Below are 19,641 nucleotides of genomic sequence, written 5' to 3' on the forward strand. Positions count from 1 at the left end.
GGAGGTTTCATCAGTTGAGCCAGAACAACCTTAAGATCCCATACAACAGGAGGCGGTGTAACTGGTGGATGGAGATTAAAAAGACCCTTCATAAAACGAGCAACTAGAGGGTGTGCCGAGAGCAGTTTCCCATCCAAAGGCTGATGAAAAGCAGCAATTGCACTAAGATGGACTCTAATAGATGTGGATTGAAGGCCTGACTGAGATAAATGAAGCAAATAATCCAGAACTGAAGACAAAGGGGAAGATTTCGGCTGAAGACTATGAGTGAAACACCATGCCGAGAACCTGGTCCATTTTTGACCATAACATTGATGAGTGGATGGCTTCCTGGAAGCTAGAAAGACATCCTGAACAGACTGAGAGAATCGAGAAGAATCTGTCAAGTTGAAAGGAACCAAGCAGTCAAGTGAAGAGACTGCAGGTTGGGATGAAGTAAAGACCCCTGACTGAGTGAGCAGAGAAGGAAAAACTGGAAGAAGAAGAGGTTCCCTGATGCTGAGTTGAAGAAGAAGAGAGAACCAAGGTTGTCGGGGCCACCGGGGTGCTATGAGAATCATCGTGGCATGGTCCGACTTTAGTTTGACAAGAGTTTTGAGAATCAGAGGAAACGGAGGGAAGGCATAAAGAAACTGACCCCTCCAGTCTAGAAGAAAAGCATCCGCCTCGAGACGAAGAGGCGAGAAAATGCGGGAGCAAAACAGAGGTAGTTTGAAGTTGTCGGGAGACGCAAAGAGATCCACCCGAGGAGTTCCCCATCGCGCAAATACTTGACGAAGTGTGGGGGAGTTGAGCGTCCATTCGTGAGGGAGAAGCAGATGACTCAATTTGTCTGCAAGACAATTCTGTTGTCCCTGGATATAGACAGCACGAAGGAGGATGTTGTGAGAAATCGCCCAATGCCACAACTTCAGAGCTTCCTGACAAAGGGAGTTGGAACCCGTCCCGCCCTGTTTGTTGACATAATACATCGCTACTTGATTGTCCGTCCGAACAAGGACTACTTGGTCGTGAAGGAGGTGAAGAAAAGCTTTGAGAGCAAGAAAGATAGCTCTGAGTTCCAACAGATTGATGTGACATCGACGATCTGTGGCGGTCCACAACCCTTGCGTACGGAGACCATCTATGTGGGCTCCCCATGCGTAGTCGGACGAATCTGTTGTAAGTACCTTCTGATGAGGAAGATGGTGAAACTGCAACCCTCTGGAAAGATTGGAAGAGAGCATCCACCAGCGGAGAGACTTCTTTAATAAAGGCGTCACCGCTATACGACGAGAAGGCGGATCTAGGGCCTGTTGCCACTGAGACGCCAGGGTCCACTGAGGAATGCGAAGGTGGAGTCTTGCAAAGGGAGTCACATGCACCGTCGACGCCATATGCCCGAGTAGGACCATCATTTGTCGAGCCGTGAGAGTCGACAGGGAAACTACTTGATGACAAAGGCGTAGGAGAGTGTCTTGACGATTGAGAGGAAGGAAAGCTCTCATGTGAACAGAGTTCAACACGGCGCCAATAAATTGGATCGATTGAGTTGGAACCAACTGAGATTTTGGAAAGTTGATATGAAACCCCAGACTTTGAAGAAAAGAAATAGTCTGAAGGGTCGCTTGAGTAACCCCTAGAAGAGAAGGGGCTTTGATAAGCCAATCATCGAGGTAAGGAAAAACCTGAAGGCCCCGAGCCCGGAGGGCTGCAGCCACTACGACTAGGCATTTGGTGAAGACCCTGGGAGAGGTCGCTAAGCCAAACGGAAGAACCCTGTATTGAAGATGAAGGTTCCCCACCTTGAACCAGAGATATTTGCGAAAATTTGGATGAACAGGAATGTGAGTATAAGCCTCTTTGAGGTCCAGTGAGCACATCCAATCTCCTTGATCCATGAGAGAGTTCAAAATCGGAAGGGAGAGCATGCAAAATTTCTCTTTGACTAGGAATTTGTTGAGAGCACGGAGATCCAGAATGGGTCGTAAATCCCCCGTCTTCTTGGGAACCAGGAAGTATCTGGAGTAAAACCCCAGATTGTGTTCGGAAGGAGGAATCTCCTCCACCGCTCGAAGGCGAAGAAGTGCCTGAGCCTCCTGAAGAAGAAGGGGGAGTTGCGAGAGACTGGAAAGACACTCTCCTGGAGGATGATCTGGCGGCACCTGAAGCAGGCGTAGAGAGTATCCCTCGCGGATGACAGTGAGGACCCAGAGGTCCGATGTAATGGTTTCCCAGACAGATGTAAAAAGGGAAAGGCGACCTCCGATGGGCAGGGAGGAGTTTGGATGCAAGGAGGTTGGAATGTTCACCACTGGACCGTCAAAAAGACGGAGCGGGTTTGGTTGGAGCAGGCGTCTGGGACTTCTGAGGCCTCTGTTGTTGAGGCCGTCTAGGTGGAGGCCTGGAGAAAGCTGGCGTGGACTTCATAGGGTAGCGACGAGCCGGAGGCTTGTAAGCCCTAGTCGCAGAAGGTTTTGGTTTAGGCCGAAGAAGAGAAGCGAAGGAGCATTCATGCTCAGAGAGCCGTTTAGTAGCTGCCTCAATAGTCATCAAAAAGCTCAGAACCTTGGCACGGCAGGTTCGCTAACCGATCCTGTAAGTTGGGATCCATGTCCACTATTCTGAGCCAGGCGAGACGGCGCATGGCCACCGCGAACGCCGATACCCTAGAAGAAAGCTCAAATGCATCATAAGATGCCTGCAACATGAAGAGACGCAATTGTGAGAGAGATTGAATAATTTGTTTATACTCAGCAAGGCGTTCTCTGGGCCAGTCTGGGCAAAAGGATGACAACTGCTTCAAAAAGTAATTAAAATAAGAAGTGAAGACATAGTTGTAATTTAGAATTCGGTTAGTCATCATCGAATTTTGATAAAGTCTTTGCCCAAATTTGTCCATAGTGCGACCTTCACGCCCTGGTGGAACTGTGGCAGACACCTTAGAAGGATGAGCTTTCTTCAGGGATGATTCCACCACTAAAGATTGGTGAGAAAGTTGTGATTTCTCAAAACCCTTGCACGGCACAGTGCGATATCGAGACTCTAACTTAGACGGGATCGCCGTCACAGAGTAAGGAGTTTCCATATTCCGCAGGAAAGTCTGCTTCAGCACCAGTGTCATGGGCAGACGCAAAGTCTCCTTTGGAGGATGGGAAAGCTCCATATCTGCCAAGTATTCAGGTGTGTACTTTGAATCCGAATGCAAATCGATATTAAGGGCCTGGCCCATATCGAAGACAAACTTCGCAAAGGAAGAAGACTTCGATGTAGAGGCTTCCTGAGGCGAGGCAGAACGAGAACGAGGCGCCACTGAAAAAGATGGGGAAGCCTCGCGGGAATATTGAGAAACAGACTCTGAATCGAGACGTAGAGTAATGGAGGACGCCGCACTACCAGTCAGAGGCGGAGTGGTGGAATGTTTCCGCTTAAGACTCCGAGACGGAGAAGTGCGCGGAGTGCGAGGCTTTTCAAGAGGAGATAGATCCCGAGGCAAAAGTCTCGAAGGTGGAGTCCTCGACCTGGAATGCCTCGATGAAACAGAGGAGGCAACAGTACTCTGGGAGCGAGGCACATGCTTCGAATGGAGATCCAAAGGCCTCAAGCTCCTCGAGGAAGGAATTTTCGAAGACTTAGAGCGGTGCTTCGATCGAGGTAAAGACTTCTTAGAAGCTCGGTCAGGTGAAGAGTCCGAGGAAGAGATCCGAGACCGAGACCTGCGACAAGGAGACCGCCGACGAGGCAGAGGCTGCTGCTCAGGCTGGACTTGTGAAGCCAAGGTCGAGGTCAGGACCAACTGAGCCACAATCGAAGAAATTTGCGTCGTCAAAATTGACTTAAGCATGTCCTCAAACATGGGGACAGAGACCAAGGGATTCGGAGTCCCCGGAGGCTTCGTGCGTTCCAATGAGGGCGACCTCGGAGGAGAGTATTCCCTCAATTTGGAAGCACGTTTGGAGGACGGTCTAGAAGACGGAGCTGAACCTGGAGCCCCAGGTTGCGAGGTACAAGACTCCGTTGCCTTCTTAGGAATGGTACCTGAAAAGGAAGCAGGAGACTTACCCCCCAATCCAGGCTTCGAGGACACCGAGGAGGCCTTCGAGGCCGAGGACCCGGAGGTCTTCGAGGCCGAGGCCTGCAGAGGAGGCGAAGTCGAAGTCTTCGTAGTCGAGGCTTGCCCCGAAGTGGAGGGTTTCGCAGATGCCGAGGCCGAGGCCACCGCTTTTTCGGGCTCCATTCGAGGGAAAAGCTCGAAGAACCTGTCGCAGCGGCGCTTAAAAGCACGAGGTTGAAGAGTGAGGCAGCGAAGGCAATCTTCTGGACGATGGGTAGTCCCTAAGCAGAGCATACACCAACTATGGGGGTCAGTTATGGAAATAGTCCTGCCACACTGATAACACCGTTTGAACCCGGTAACAGGCCGGGACATAGAAAGGACAAAGTCCGTGTCGAGAACGAGGGAGAGAGGCCTAGGCCTCAATCTCCCCACCCGACACAAAAAAACAAAACTGAAATTGTTGTTTTTTGTTTTTTTTTTTACTTTTACAATCAAAACAAAAGAAAAACACAGCGACCGAATAGAATAACTAAATTTACTCAGCCGCGGTAAAGAGAAGGCACAACGCTACGGGAACTAAGTCGACAAGTCTTCTCAGCTCCGCGGAAAACGTTGAACTGAGGATCCTCACAGGAGATGCACCCCCTAGTTCGGGCGGGAAGGCACGCGCGCATACGCGATGCAGCACTCGAAAATTCGAGATCTTCAAGCAAGTTTGCTTTCGAGGCTTTCCGCTGCGGGGCTCCGTTGCTGACGTCACCCATGTGTGGGAATATGCTGCCTGCTTGTCCTGGGATAACTGCAACTACTTGAGCCAAGATGTCTTTGCTCATGTCCTCTATTCTGTTGCTGATGATGTCATTTGAAAGAGGAATTTCAGATAACTGAACTTCAGCCGCTTTTCCCAGCATGATATTCGCCATCTTCAACACAGCTGGTTTTATGAGTGTTTCACCAATGGTGCGTGGTTTGCCCTGCTTTGCGATCAGGTAAGCAACTTCGTACGATGCTGTGAGGATTGGTTTGTTGATGGGTAGAAAGCCGAGAACAGGCAGAGTAGCCTTTTCATCGAATCTTGCTCTCTTCACCTTGAATTCAGCGAGCGTTGTGTTCTTGTATTTTCCATCTCCATGCAGCTTAAGGAAGTGTTCCCTTAGTTTTGCCGGAGCTAGGCTAGAATTACTCAACTTGGCATTGCAAATCATGCAATTAGGACGCTGACTCCCATCACGTTCCGTTATACATGTGAATCCATATTGTACATATTCGTCCGACCACTTTCGTATTTTGCTCGACATAGTTAGTAAGGGATTAAAATATTAAGATAGGTATCACACGACGTACCATCACAACAGTTACAATTCGACTACTGTGCGCATCAAATCCCCTGCAGCACAGATAGGCCAAGCGATGTTGCGTGATCACCTGCAGCCAATTATGGACAAGCGGGGCGTATCATCACGAATCATAAGCGCTTCGGTCACGTTCAATCATCTATCAGTTAAATCACAAATTTTGATCAGGAATTGATTGATGTATATAAGGCGTTAGTTACAGATTGATAGATCAAGAAACCGAGTACACGATCAGTTGATCAAAATCACTGAATAACTGATAGATGATTGAACGTGACCGAAGCGCTATATGAGTCGGAGGTGTGTTTTGACCTCCGCCAAACCCGCGAGACTGACTCACCGAACCCCTGGAGATTTTAAAGCTGTAATGTATTCTTTTATGGATAAAAAACCAAGTAAAAATATATAATCATTAGGGTTAGATAATTTGGCACAATCTTGTGATTTGAAAGATATATGGCGAATACTTCATTTTAATGATCAGGAATTTTCTTTTTGTTCACAAGTTTATAAGTCATTTTCAAGAATAGATTATATTTTTGTATCAAATTCACTGATACAACAAGTGACACAAGCTTCCATTGATCCAATTATTTTATCTGATCATGGAGGGGTGTGGATTGATTTTAAACTTGAAGATAAGGATAAAAATAGATCAATATGGAGGTTTGATAATACATTGGTTGCTGATTCAATCTTCCTTGAAGAGTTTAAATTGAAGATAATTGAATTTTTTCAAATAAATACTTCACAAGATATTAGCACAGAAATATTATGGGATGCATTTAAAGCCACTATAAGAGGTAATATTGGGAACGCTCATCCAAGATGGCTGCCGCCATCTGTTGCTGAAAAGACGCTGGAGGGAGTCTTTTTTTCCTTACTGCAATAATGCCGAAGAGAAGGGGTAGAAGCGTTGGTGGAGCCTCCCAGCGCTCGAGCCCCGCAGTCCTTACCGTCGATGACATTTTCCGACGTCTTCAAAGCGAGCCGAGTCGTTTGGGGAATTGCCCGACGGGGCGCCGGCTGAGAGGAGTGCTTCGGCGGATACCCCCGGGCTGGACGTCACGCTAAGCCCCGACGTCAGGACACCTCCCCTACAGCCGTTGCCGCTGGGAGCTAGCTCTCCGAGGGAGGAGAGCATGTCTGAAGAGGCAGAGTTTTCCTCTCGAGAGGCCAGCGAAGCGGAGGGCTTGCTACAGGGAACAGCACAAGGGGAATTTCTCCTTGTAAGAGAACCAGCGACCGGGACAACTATGTCTGAGGGTCAACAAGGCTCAAGGGAGGTAAAACACTCAGATGAACTAACTAATATTGCACAGGTACTTTCCTTTGCCCCTATCCGACCCCCTGAGGTTACATTGGAATCCTTATGGGATTTGGTCTCTAGTTTGGGTAATTCTCTCAGTCCTCAGATAAAGAATTTGGATAAAGAATTACAAGTTCAGAAAGAAGAAATTAAAATTGTTAAACAGGACATTGTACTTATAAAAACTGAGATTCAAGAAGAAGGACTTAAAAATGTTAAAGAGCAACCAAGATTTGATTGTGAAAGATAACCTTAATATGAGAAGAAAATTGGAAGTACTTGAAAATAATAGTCGGTTTAATAATTTGCGTTTGATTAATTTTCCGAAGGTTGCGTCAATTCCTCCAGGAGAAATGATAAAACGTTACTTTCTGGAAAATTTAAAAATTCCAGAGGGTTCATTTCCACCATTGTCAAGAGTGTACTATTTGCCCAATAGAAAAAATCAGGACTCTCAAAAAAAAGATGGTGATGGCAGACCACAGGAAAATCCTTTGGATGTTACAGCTTTATTGGAACAATCTGATAGAGAGGTGGCTAGTTCAGCCACTCTCTTACTGACTGTAGCTTTGGCTCCGGACAGAGATTGGATTCTTAAACTTTTCTTCAAAAATAGATCCAGGGATTTCCTTGGCTTCCATATTCAAGTTTATCCTGATGTTTCGAGAGAAACTCAGAAAAGAAGGAGGGAATTTTTATTGTTAAAACCTGGTGTGACCCAGATGGGGGGATTATTTTTTCTTAGATATCCTTGTAAGTGTGTAATTAGATATAATTCCCTTAAATATATTTTCTTTGAACCGTCTCATCTGACTGCTTTCCTCTCTATGAAGCGCCTAGAAAAAGGAGAAACATCTGTGTCTTAATCAATTAATTAAGCTCTCTTTCAGCATCAGATGACGTGTTTTGGTTAAATTTCTTATCGTACTATATTTACTCCTAATTCCTTAATCTTGGATCCATTGTTGAGGACTAGTGTATGATTAAGTCGGATTTATTACCTTTTATGTAATCTTGATGTAATTTTGATTTATTTTCAAGTTTGAGAATAATCAATGATATGTTTTCTTGATCGTACTTTTCTGTACAAGATTGTAATGCTTGTTAAAATTTTTAAAAATTCATAAATAAATAAATTAAAAAAAAAAGAGGTAATATTTCATATTCTGCATATATTAAAAAACAACTTGGACAACAATTTTCTAATTTGGAAAAAGAAACTAAACATTTGGAATCTAAATTAGTAGATAAATGGGAACAAGACACTTAACAGGCTCTTTTAAAAGCAAAGGGTAAATATAATGAATTATCTTCAAAATTAGTAAGGAAAGATTTATTTTCTCAGTGAACCTTGTATTATGGAAATTCTAATAAGGCGGGAAGATTACTGGCAAATTATCTTAAAGCAAAGAAAAGAAGAACAAAAATTATAGCAATAAAGGATGAAAAAGGAAATACACACACTCTTTTAAATTAATTTTTAAGTTTTTATAAAGACCTGTATTCTTCCGAGTCTTATAATGATAGAACTCAAGATGGTTTAGAATTTTTAAAACTTATTGATGGTCCGAAAGTTCCTGATCACATAAAAAAAAGTTTAGAAGAATTAGAAACAGCATTGAAGTCTCTTAGAGTTGGATCCGCTCCAGGTGGGGATGGTTTTATAGTGGAGTTTTATAAATCATTTCAAACTTCTTTATTATTAAAATTGTATCAGTCTCAATTAAGTAAAGGTTGCATTGCAGGTACTATGGCAGAATCCTTGACTATTTTGACAAAGCCAAATAAAGATCCTACTTTGGTTTCAAACTACAGACCTATTTCTTTAATTAATGTGGATGGAAAATTATTAGCCAAAGCATTGGCAATGCGGTTGGCTAAGGCTCTCCCTTTTATCATTGATGTGCATCAAACTGGATTTGTTGCGAACAGACATTCATCTAATAATACCAGGTTGGCTTTTCACACATTAAATTTAACAAAATGATCCAGCTTTTATGGTATCTTTGGATGCAGAGAAAGCCTTTGATAGAGTGGAATGGACATTCATGTATCAGGCATTGGAATGGTTTGGTATAGGTTCGGGATTTATACAAATGATTCAAACTTTGTATAGCTCCCCTATGGCAAGATTATATATTAATAATAATTTATCAGAACGTTTCAATTTGCATAGGGGAGTTAGACAGGGTTGACCATTATCTCCTTTGCTCTTTGATATTGTTTTAGAACTCTTATTATTAGCTATTCAACAAGCAAAGGGGATACAGGGTATTTCCCGTAAAGATTGGGAATATAAAGTCTCTGCATATGCAGATGATATATTATTTCATTTGAGAAATCCAAAAATTACCATTCCATGTTTGTTGGAATTGATAGAAAAATTTGGAAAATTCTCAAGATATAAGATAAATTGGAGTAAATCTGAAATTCTTCCACTTAATGTACATTGTACAAGGAGTTTGTTTGATACATTCTCATTTGTATGGAAGGAAGATGGACTAAAATATTTAGGTATTTGGATTAAAAACACACTAGAAGATACAGTGAAAGAGAATGAAAAATTTATATTAAAAAAGGTAACAGAAATGTGTGAGCAGTGGAATCCTTTGCATTTATCTTGGTGGGGAAGAGTTCAAACTGTTAAAATGATGATATTGCCTGTAGTTTGTTATCCAATGGGAATCATACCAGTTTTTTTTCAGGGGTCTTTTTATAAAAAATTTAATGATTGGATTTCTGTATGTATTATGAAAATTTTCATTGAAGAATTGTTGGGTGGGGGGGAAAGGGTTATAATTTCTACTTTAATGGATTATATGTATAAGAATGTCAAGTGATGTATATTTTATTAGTAATGTAATATTTTAATATTATCACTTGTTTGTCAGTTTTAAAATGAATAAAGAATTTTTTTTAAAAATTGAATTCTATTCTTACAAAATTTGTTTGGCTAGGTAAAACTCCTAGAATCGCTCTATTATCTTTACAAAAACCAATTAAGGAGGGTGGGGTAAATTTTCCAAACTTTTATAGGTACCATCAAGCCTATATTTTACGTCAAGGTATGTATTTGGGTCCTCCCTGAGCTCATTGATTACACCCCGGATTGGTTATATTTGGAATGGCGATTCATGTTTCCTTTACATCTTTGTCATGTCCTTAGTATCAAGATGCCTAGACTGTATAAAGATAATAGAATTTTAATGGACACATGGAAAACCTGAAGATTTGTCAGCAACCTAACAAATATTCCTATTAGTAAATCAACAAATCAAACCATATGGCTAAACCCCATGATTCAAATTGGCAGATTTAAGATCATCTGGAAGCATTGGACTTTAAATGATGTTATTTTAAATATGGTCTTATCACAAAGTTTTAGGTGGCTGCAACTGAAGCAGGCCATTCAGGTAGGCCGCTCATTGGTATAAATTATAAGTGAATCTGTTAAAAAGAAACCCAAAAATGGTCTTAGAGATATTTGGAGCATTGAGATTAAGCATCAAATTTCAGCTTCTCAATGGCCACAAATTTGGTCTTGGAGGATGAGATGTACAATGTCGGCATCTATGAGATAAACTTGGTTTTTTCTTCTGCATAGAGCGTTTTGGACCCCAGTTAGAATACAAAAGTTAAATGGTTCAAAGTCTAATAGATGCTGGCAGTGTAATCTTGAAGTAGGGACTTTGGATCATCTTTTGTTTTATTGTCCCTTTATCTTAGCCTTTTGGAACTCAATTTGGGATCAAGTAAATTGTTTACTGGAAAAGCATGTGGCATTTATGATACAGTACTATTTGGTATGTCTATGAGGAAAAAGAGCCAAATATCATCAAATAACAATAAACTTTTATTGATAATGACAGGAGTCGCCATTCAGCACATCAGTGGGGCTAGACAGGAGAACTTTAGACGATAGTGGGATGCCCACCACCGCCTACAATCGGGATGCTGCTTTTAGAATTAGGCCCATAAAGCTTACATAAATATTCAACCTATTCCATTTATAATTGGAAAAATTACAGTAGACTCAATTATAATTTCTGGTGGAACTCATTATGTCACATATATAAAATGAAAAGAACAATAGCTATACAACAAGGGAACTATAAGAAATTTAATAAAATTTGGGAGCCATTAACTTCTTATTGTAATGAGTAAACACCAGTTTAGTTTTCATTTAAAATTTCTTAGAATTCTATTGTTTAACTGTTTCTCTTTCCATTCTATTCATATGCCTTCCTCTACCTTTTCTTTTTTCCTCACTTCTAATGTTTATTTTTCTTTTTTACATTTCTATATTTGATTTAATTCTTAAAATTATTTTCTATTTAATTAGTTTCTTTCCATTACATTATTATTTTGGAATGTACGTTTGTTTTTTAACAGTTTGGTATTGAGAGTTCAATGTATTCTTATTAGGATGCTTCATATCTCATTTTTTTCCTCTATCTTTAATTTCCTCTCTATTATTTTGCTAATTTGTTTGTTCTTAGGTACTTTAGTTAGATTGTGAGCCTTCGGGACAGTAAGGGAATTTCAAAGTACCTATTCTTTATTTATTTATCTTATTTTTATTGTATCCTTTAATGTATATTTCTCTGTAAACCTATATTACTTATAATTTTAATGCACCCTATTGTCTATTTTCTGTAAACCACTTAGAATCCTAACAGAGTTTAGCAGTATATTAGAAATAAATTACATTACATTACTTTTTCTATTGAAATTTACACCGTCTAATGTTTGGGAGGGGGGAGGTATATTTTTTAATATTCATATAGAGGAATGATAGGAGGGGAGGGTGGTAATTTTATGTATTGTAAGATAAATCAGAAAGATTGTCGAGTGATGTGTTTAATTGTATTGTTTCACTGTTTGTACACTTGATGTAAGATTGAAAATGAATAAAGAATTTTAAAAAAAATATATTTTCCATACTGGATCTGCTTTCCAGCTGTAGCGTCTCTCATTTAAAGCTAAGGGGGGATGGCAGTAAGAAAGGGTCACATGAGAACTAAGAAACAAAGTCACAGATTGTATGCTATTAACATACTTACCTCAGAAATGCGGTTGCCATTGCGATACCATTCAATTGTAGGCTTCAAGGAGGCTTTGGTGAGACAGTGAAGATATCCTGGCTTACTCTCTTCCAGAAAACTATCTGCAGGCCTCTCCAACCATTTAGGAATTGCTGTGGATCATACATAAACAATACACAACTGTATAACTCCAAATACCCTAATGCTTCTGTGGTAGAGTGATCCAATATTGTTCCTAAATTTTCTGGTCTATATTTTATATCAGACTAACGTAAAAATCATCTAGAGATTAGACCATAAAATATGAACGAACCTTTTTGTATTAAACAATTTAACTGACTAATTAACTCTCATATAAGTTGCTACAGCTGTTTTCTCTTGTAAAGGTTCACACCTACCATAATGACAAGAAAGCACAGTTACTTACCGTAACAGGTGTTATCCAGGGACAGCAGGCAGATATTCTTTACGCATGGGTGACGTCACCGACGGAGCCCACGGTACGGACCTTTTTACTAGAAAGTTCTAGTTGGCCGCACCGCGCGTGCGCGAGTGCCTTCCCGCCCGACGTAGGAGTGCGTGGTCCCCAGTTAGTATAAGCCAGCTAAGAAGCCAACCCGGGGAGGAGGGTGGGACGTAAGAATATCTGCCTGCTGTCCCTGGATAACACCTGTTACGGTAAGTAACTGTGCTTTATCCCAGGACAAGCAGGCAGCATATTCTTTACGCATGGGTGACCTCCAAGCTAACAAAGAGGGAGGAGGGATGGTTGGCCATTAGGAAAATAAATTCTGAAGTACAGATTGGCCGAAGTGCCCATCCCGTCTGGAGAAAGCATCCAGACAGTAGTGAGTAGTGAATGTGTGAACTGAGGACCAGGTGGCCGCCTTGCAGATTTCCTCAATGGGTGTGGAACGGAGGAAAGCAACAGAAGCGGCCATAGCTCTTACCCTGTGGGCCGTGACAGCACCGTCTAGTGACAGACCGGCCCGAGCGTAACAGAACGCGATGCAAGCTGCAAGCCAGTTGGATAGCGTCCGTTTAGAGACCGGTCGACCCAAACGATTCGGGTCGAAGGTCAGGAAGAGCTGAGGGGACAAGCGGTGAGCCCTTGTACGATCGAGATAGTAAGCCAGGGCACGCTTGCAGTCAAGACTGTGCAATGCCTGTTCTCCGGGATGTGAATGAGGTTTCGGGAAGAACACAGGCAAAACAATGGACTGGTTGAGGTGAAAAGCTGAGACCACCTTTGGAAGGAATTTTGGATGGGTGCGCAGAACCACCTTGTCATGGTGAAAAATAGTGAACGGTGGATCGGCAACCAGTGCATGAAGCTCACTAACCCTCCTGGCAGAGGTGATGGCAATGAGGAAAAGAACCTTCCATGTCAGAAATTTGAGCGAAGTTGTGGCAAGTGGCTCAAAGGGAGGTTTCATGAGGGCAGACAAAACCACATTCAGGTCCCAGACGACCGGAGGAGGCTTCAGAGGTGGTTTGATGTTGAAGAGGCCCCTCATGAATCGGGAAACCAGAGGGTGAGCCGTGAGAGGTTTTCCTAGGACAGGCTCATGAAATGCCGTGATGGCACTGAGATGGACTCTGATTGAGGTAGACTTGAGGCCTGCGTTGGACAGGGAGAGTAAGTAGTCCAGAACAGTTTCCACCGCTAAGGAGGTGGGATTGTGATGATGGCGGAGGCACCAAGAGGAGAACCTGGTCCACTTCTGATGGTAACATTGGAGGGTGGCCGGTTTCCTGGAGGCGTCCAAAATGAGACGGACAGGCTGAGACAGATTTCCTGAAGAGGTCAGCCCGAGAGAAACCAAGCTGTCAGGTGGAGGGAAGACAGATTGGGATGTAGTAGAGACTGATGTTGCTGTGTAAGTAGAGTAGGAAACACAGGCAGAGGAATGGGCTCCCTGGAGCTGAGTTGAAGTAGAAGGGAGAACCAGTGTTGACGAGGCCACCGGGGAGCTATGAGGATCATGGTGGCTCCGTCCCTGCGGAGTTTGGATAAAGTCCGCAACATCAGAGGTAGAGGAGGAAAGGCATAGAGGAACCGATCCGTCCAGTCGAGAAGGAATGCATCCGGGGCCAGACGATGGGGAGAGAAGAGTCTGGAGCAGAACTGGGGCAGCTGATGGTTGTGAGGAGCTGCGAATAGGTCCATCTGCGGAGTGCCCCAGCGAGCAAAGATGGAGTGGAGCGTGGGAGGATCCAAAGTCCACTCGTGAGGTTGAAGGACGCGGCTGAGATTGTCGGCCAGGGAGTTCTGTTCGCCCTGGATGTAGACCGCCTTGAGGAAGAGACTGCGGGCCGTGGCCCAGGTCCAGATACGAAGAGCCTCCTGACAAAGGAGGCGAGATCCTGTGCCGCCCTGTTTGTTTATGTAGTACATGGCGACTTGGTTGTCCGTGCACAGGAGCAGAACCTGAGGACAAAGAAGGTGCTGGAAGGCCTTGAGAGCATAGAACATGGCTCGTAGTTCTAGAAAATTGATGTGATGTCGACGCTCCTGTGGGGTCCAAAGACCCTGGGTGCGTAGGTCTCCCAGGTGAGCTCCCCATGCATAAGGGGAGGCATCCGTGGTGATGATCATGGAATGTGGGGGCAGATGCAACAGAAGGCCCCTGGAAAGGTTTGAGGAGTTCAACCACCATTGTAGAGATCGCTGAAGAGATGATGTCACAGAGATGGGATGAGAAAGAAGATTCGAGGTCTGTGACCACTGGTCGGCCAGAGTCCATTGAGGTGTCCTGAGGTGGAGTCGTGCTAAGGGAAGCACATGCACCGTTGATGCCATGTGTCCCAGGAGGACCATCATCTGTCGAGCTGGGATGGTGTGATGAAGAAGCACCTGATGACAGAGGTGGAGCAGAGTCCGTCGACGATCGGAGGGGAGGAATGCCCTCATTAGTGTGGTATCGAGAACTGCTCCGATGAACTGAAGGCGCTGTGTGGGAAGCAGATGCGACTTGGGGTAGTTGATCTCGAACCCCAGTAGATGGAGAAGAGAGATGGTATGTTGAGTGGCTTGTAGCACAAGAGGAGACGTAGGAGCTGTCACTAACCAATCGTCCAAGTAGGGAAACACTTGGAGGTTGTGAGACCTGAGGAAGGCCGCCGCCACAATGAGGCATTTGGTGAACACCCTGGGTGATGAAGCGAGGCCAAAAGGTAGCACCTTGTACTGATAATGGCGATGGTGCACCTGGAATCGCAGGTAGCGACGTGAAGTTGGATTGATTGGTATGTGAGTGTAGGCCTCTTTGAGGTCCAGGGAACATAGCCAGTCGTTGTGAGAGAGATGAGGGTAAAGCGTGGCAAGGGAGAGCATTCTGAACTTCTCCTTGACTAGACACTTGTTGAGGTCCCTGAGATCGAGAATGGGACGAAGGTCTCCTGTCTTTTTGGGTACCAGGAAGTAGCGGGAGTAGAATCCCTGACCCCTTTGATCTGGAGGTACTTCTTCGATGGCATTGAGAAGGAGGAGGGATTGAACCTCCCTCAGGAGGAGGGGGGTTTGAGTTGAGAGAGAAGCAGACTCGACGGGAGGATTGTCTGGCGGAAGAGTCTGGAAGTTGAGGGAGTAGCCGTGGCGGATGATGTTGAGGACCCACTGGTCCGATGTGATGACCTCCCAACGGCTGAAGAAAATGTGGAGCCTGCCTCCGATTGGCTGAGGAAGAGGCAATGAGGGTGGAAGACTGGCTAAGCCCTGGAGAGAGGAGTCAAAAGGGCTGAGAAGGTTTGGCAGGAGGAAGAGGCTTGGCAGGTTGATTAGGCTGGGCACGAGCCTGGGTGTGTTGGTGCTGGCGGGCCCGCCTAGGTTGCTGTGCAGGTGGGTTGAGCGGTCTGGCAGAGAACCTGCGTTGATATGATGTCTGCGGTCTATAAGGACGAGCAGGAGGAGTCTTTTTCTTTGGTTTAATGAGAGTATCCCATCTGGTCTCATGGGCGGAGAGCTTCTGAGTGGTGGTATCCAGGGACTCTCCGAATAGTTCATCTCCCAGACATGGGGCGTTGGCTAGACGGTCCTGATGGTTGACGTCTAGATCAGAGACCCTGAGCCAGGCCAGGCGGCGCATAGCCACAGCGATGGCAGATGCACGGGAGGAGAGCTCAAAGGAGTCATAGACAGAGCGCACCATGAACTTCCTCAGTTGAAGCAGGCTGGAGATGTGCTGCTGGAAAAGAGGGACCTTGTGCTCCGGCATGTATTTTTGCATGGAGGAGAGTTGCATTACCAGATGTTTCAGGTAGAAGGAAAAATGGAAGGAGTAGTTGTTTGCCCTATTGGCAAGCATGGCATTTTGGTAGAGCCGTTTGCCAAATTTGTCCATAGTTTTTCCTTCTCTGCCAGGAGGGGTGGAGGCATACACACTGGTGCCCTGAGTCTTTTTCAAGGTGGATTCTACCAGGAGAGACTCGTGGGGCAGTTGGGGTTTATCAAAACCTGGGATTGGTATGACCCTATAGAGACTGTCCAATTTACGGGGGGCCCCAGGGACAGTTAGCGGGTTCTCCCAATTTTTATAAAAAGTTTCCCGTAGGATATCGTGAACAGGTAACTTTAGGAACTCCTTGGGAGGTTGATCGAAATCCAGAGCCTCCAGGAAAGCTTGTGACTTTTTGGAGTCAGATTCCAATGGCAAAGACAAAGCCCCTGACAACTCCCTGAGAAATTTAGAGAAGGAAGATTGTTCAGGTTTGGAAGTGGTCTCGGGTGCGGAAGGCTCTTCGTCCGACGACGATGCATCCTCCTCGGTACCGGGGGGGGATTCTTCCCATAGGTCCGGGTCTCTGACATCGGTGGTTGCGTGTCGAGAGACCGGAGTGGACGGGTCGGCGTGGTGAGTCTTAGACAAAGACTTGCCTGAGCGTACCGAGACATTCCCTGGCGATGTAGACCTGTGTCTGTCCCGATCCCGGGAAGAACGGTGCCGGTCTGGGTCTTGGGAAGACCGGTGCCGGTCCGGGTCATGGGAAGACCGGTGTCCTGCTCGGTCCCGAGGAGGATCCGTCGTCGTTAAGGCGACTGGCTCGTGCGGTGCCGAGAGAATGGGCATGGAAGAGTCCATAGGTACCAATGGAGTGGATACCGGTTGGACGGTGCGGGGCTCGGGCCGGTCTGGTACCGAGAGCAGCGGTGCCAAGATAGATGGTAAGAGCTGCTGAAGTTGCTGGTGGAGTTGCTCTTGCAACTTGTCCTGGAGGATGGCCGCAATGCGGTCATCCAGGGGAGGCACCGGAACCACTTTTTTCTTTTTTGGTTCCTTGGGTGCCGCTCTACACTCCGGCGATGAGGGAGCCGATGACGAGGCACTCACCGATATCGGAGTGGAGCGTTTCTTGGCCCGGCGTGGAGCCGAGAGGACTGGTGCCGTCCCCGAGGTGGGAGGGCGCTCAAGGGTGGAAGGCTTCTTAGCCGGCTTACCTGGCGCCGGAGGCGCCGACGTCGTCTCAGGCGGCGTCGAAGTGGTCGGTGTCGATTTCGACGGTGCCGCAGATGAAGATGTCGAATCCATAGACGGGCCGGTGCCGAAAAGTAAATTCTGTTGGATTTGACGATTCTTCAACGTGCGCTTTTTAAGAGTGGCACAGCGGGTGCAGGAGTCCGCCCGATGCTCTGGTCCCAGACACTGTAAGCACCAATTGTGTGGGTCAGTGAGGGAGATCGGGCGTGCACACCGCTGGCACTTCTTAAAGCCTGGTTGCGGGGGCATGAATGGAAACACGGCCTCCGCAAAATCAAACCCCGAGGCCTGGATCGTGGCAATAGGCCCCGCCGGGGTAGGAACGAAAAAATAAAACAAAAGAAAGGTTTTTTTTTTTTTTTTTTTGGAATTGGGAAGAAAAAAGTACCCGAAGGTGAAAAACCGAAAAAAATAACGCGAGCGGGAAGGCAAAAGGAGGATTTCAACTCTGTTGAAAAAACACACGTCTTCTTCGCTCCGCGGAAATGAAGAAACTGGGGACCACGCACTCCTACGTCGGGCGGGAAGGCACTCGCGCACGCGCGGTGCGGCCAACTAGAACTTTCTAGTAAAAAGGTCCGTACCGTGGGCTCCGTCGGTGACGTCACCCATGCGTAAAGAATATGCTGCCTGCTTGTCCTGGGATAAAAAACACTTAACTATCAGTAAGAATCTAATCTAATCTAAATTTCTGTATCGCATTTATCCAGTACAGGCTCTAGGCTAGTGCTCTCAAACCATGTGCCACGAAAGATTCCAGAATTTTACTTTATTTCTAAAAATTCCCTTCATTACTTGGTGGAATGCAGTTTTCATCACAGCCAAATTTGAAAAAGTTGCAGCCAGAAAATTTAATAGCATAAGAACATTCAACAAAATATGGAAACCACTTATACAACAAGTGTCATAAATGGATTCACTATTGGTCTCTTTTAATTCAATGCACATTTCTGGGTTCTAGTATAAGAAAATATAGCACAGTTACTTAACGTAACAGGTGTTATCCAGGGACAGCAGGCATATATTCTCACATGTGGGTGACGTCATCTACGGAGCCCCAGCGCGGACAGCTTTTCAAGCAAACTTGATTGAAGTTTCAAGTTTGCACACTGCACCACGCATGTGCTAGCCTTCTTGCCCACTAGAGGGCGCATCCCCACCTCGTGGTCCTCAGTTCCATATCATAGCAAAGAAGCCATCCCCGGGGAGGCGGGCGGGTTGTGAGAATATCTGCCTCCTGTCCCTGGATAACACCTGTTACGGTAAGTAACTGTGCTTTATCCCAGGACAAGCAGGCATGATATTCTCACATGTGGGTGACCTCCAAGCCAACCAAAAAAGGGCAGGTGGGAGGATGGCAAATTATGAAAACAGGTTACGTAACACCGACTGGCCAAACCGGCCGTCGCTTCTGGACAAAGTGTCCAGACAGTAGTGGGAGGTGAACGTATGAACCGAAGACCAAGTGGCAGCTTTACAAATGTCCTCCATAGGCGTGGACCGGAGGAAAGCCACGGAAGCTGCCATCGCTCGGACTTTATGACCCGTAACTCGACCCGAAAGCGGGAGATCAGCCTGAGCGTAGCAAAAGGAAATACAAGCAGCTAACCAGTTTGACAAGGTGCGCTTTGAAACCGGGTGTCCTAACCGATTCGGATCAAAGGACAAAAACAATTGAGGAACCTTCCGATAAGACTTGGAGCGTTGAAGATAAAAAGCCAACGCCCTCTTACAGTCAAGCGTATGAAGCGCCACTTCACCAGGATGAGAATGGGGCTTCGGAAAAAACACCGGAAGGACAATAGACTGATTGAGGTGGAAATCAGACACAATTTTAGGTAAAAATTTTGGATGGGTGCGAAGAACCACCTTATCATGATGAAACACCGTGAAAGGAGGATCCGCCACCAAGGACTGCAGTTCACTAATCCGACGAGCAGATGTGAGCGCAATCAAAAAGACCACTTTCCAAGTGAGAAATTTTAGATGCGACTTGTCGATGGGCTCAAAGGGAGGCTTCATCAGCTGAGCCAAGACCACATTAAGATCCCACACCACCGGAGGAGGTTTTAGAGGAGGATGGACATTCACTAAACCCTTCATGAAACGAGTCACCAGAGGATGAAGAGAGAGAGAACGACCCTCAAGGTGCCGATGGAATGCAGCAATGGCACTGAGATGTACCCGAATAGAAGTCGTCTTCAGGCCAGACTCAGATAAATGCAATAGATAGTCCAGAACCGAAGACACAGGCACCGAACTCGGTTCCAGACGATTCAAAGAACACCAGGACGTAAACCTGGTCCACTTCTGGGCATAACAAAGCCGAGTCGAGACCTTGCGCGAGGCCTCCAAAATCTCCCTCACGGCCCGAGACACTGGAATCGAAGTCAGGGGGAGAGAAACCAAGCAGTCAGAT

General features: G+C 45.4%; 1 protein-coding gene across 1 annotated transcript in view; it reads right to left on the bottom strand.

Annotated features, from left to right (window-relative positions):
- Positions 1-19,641, bottom strand: part of PTK7 (protein tyrosine kinase 7 (inactive)) — a 373,613-nt gene that overhangs the window by 249,151 nt on the left and 104,821 nt on the right. Inside the window, 1 exon segment of the mRNA XM_033937683.1 lies at positions 11,764-11,897. Coding sequence (XP_033793574.1) covers positions 11,764-11,897 — 134 coding nt within the window.

Source organism: Geotrypetes seraphini, chromosome 3 (genome assembly GCF_902459505.1).
Source record: "Geotrypetes seraphini chromosome 3, aGeoSer1.1, whole genome shotgun sequence".
In the NCBI taxonomy this organism is placed as follows: Eukaryota; Metazoa; Chordata; class Amphibia; order Gymnophiona; family Dermophiidae; genus Geotrypetes; species Geotrypetes seraphini.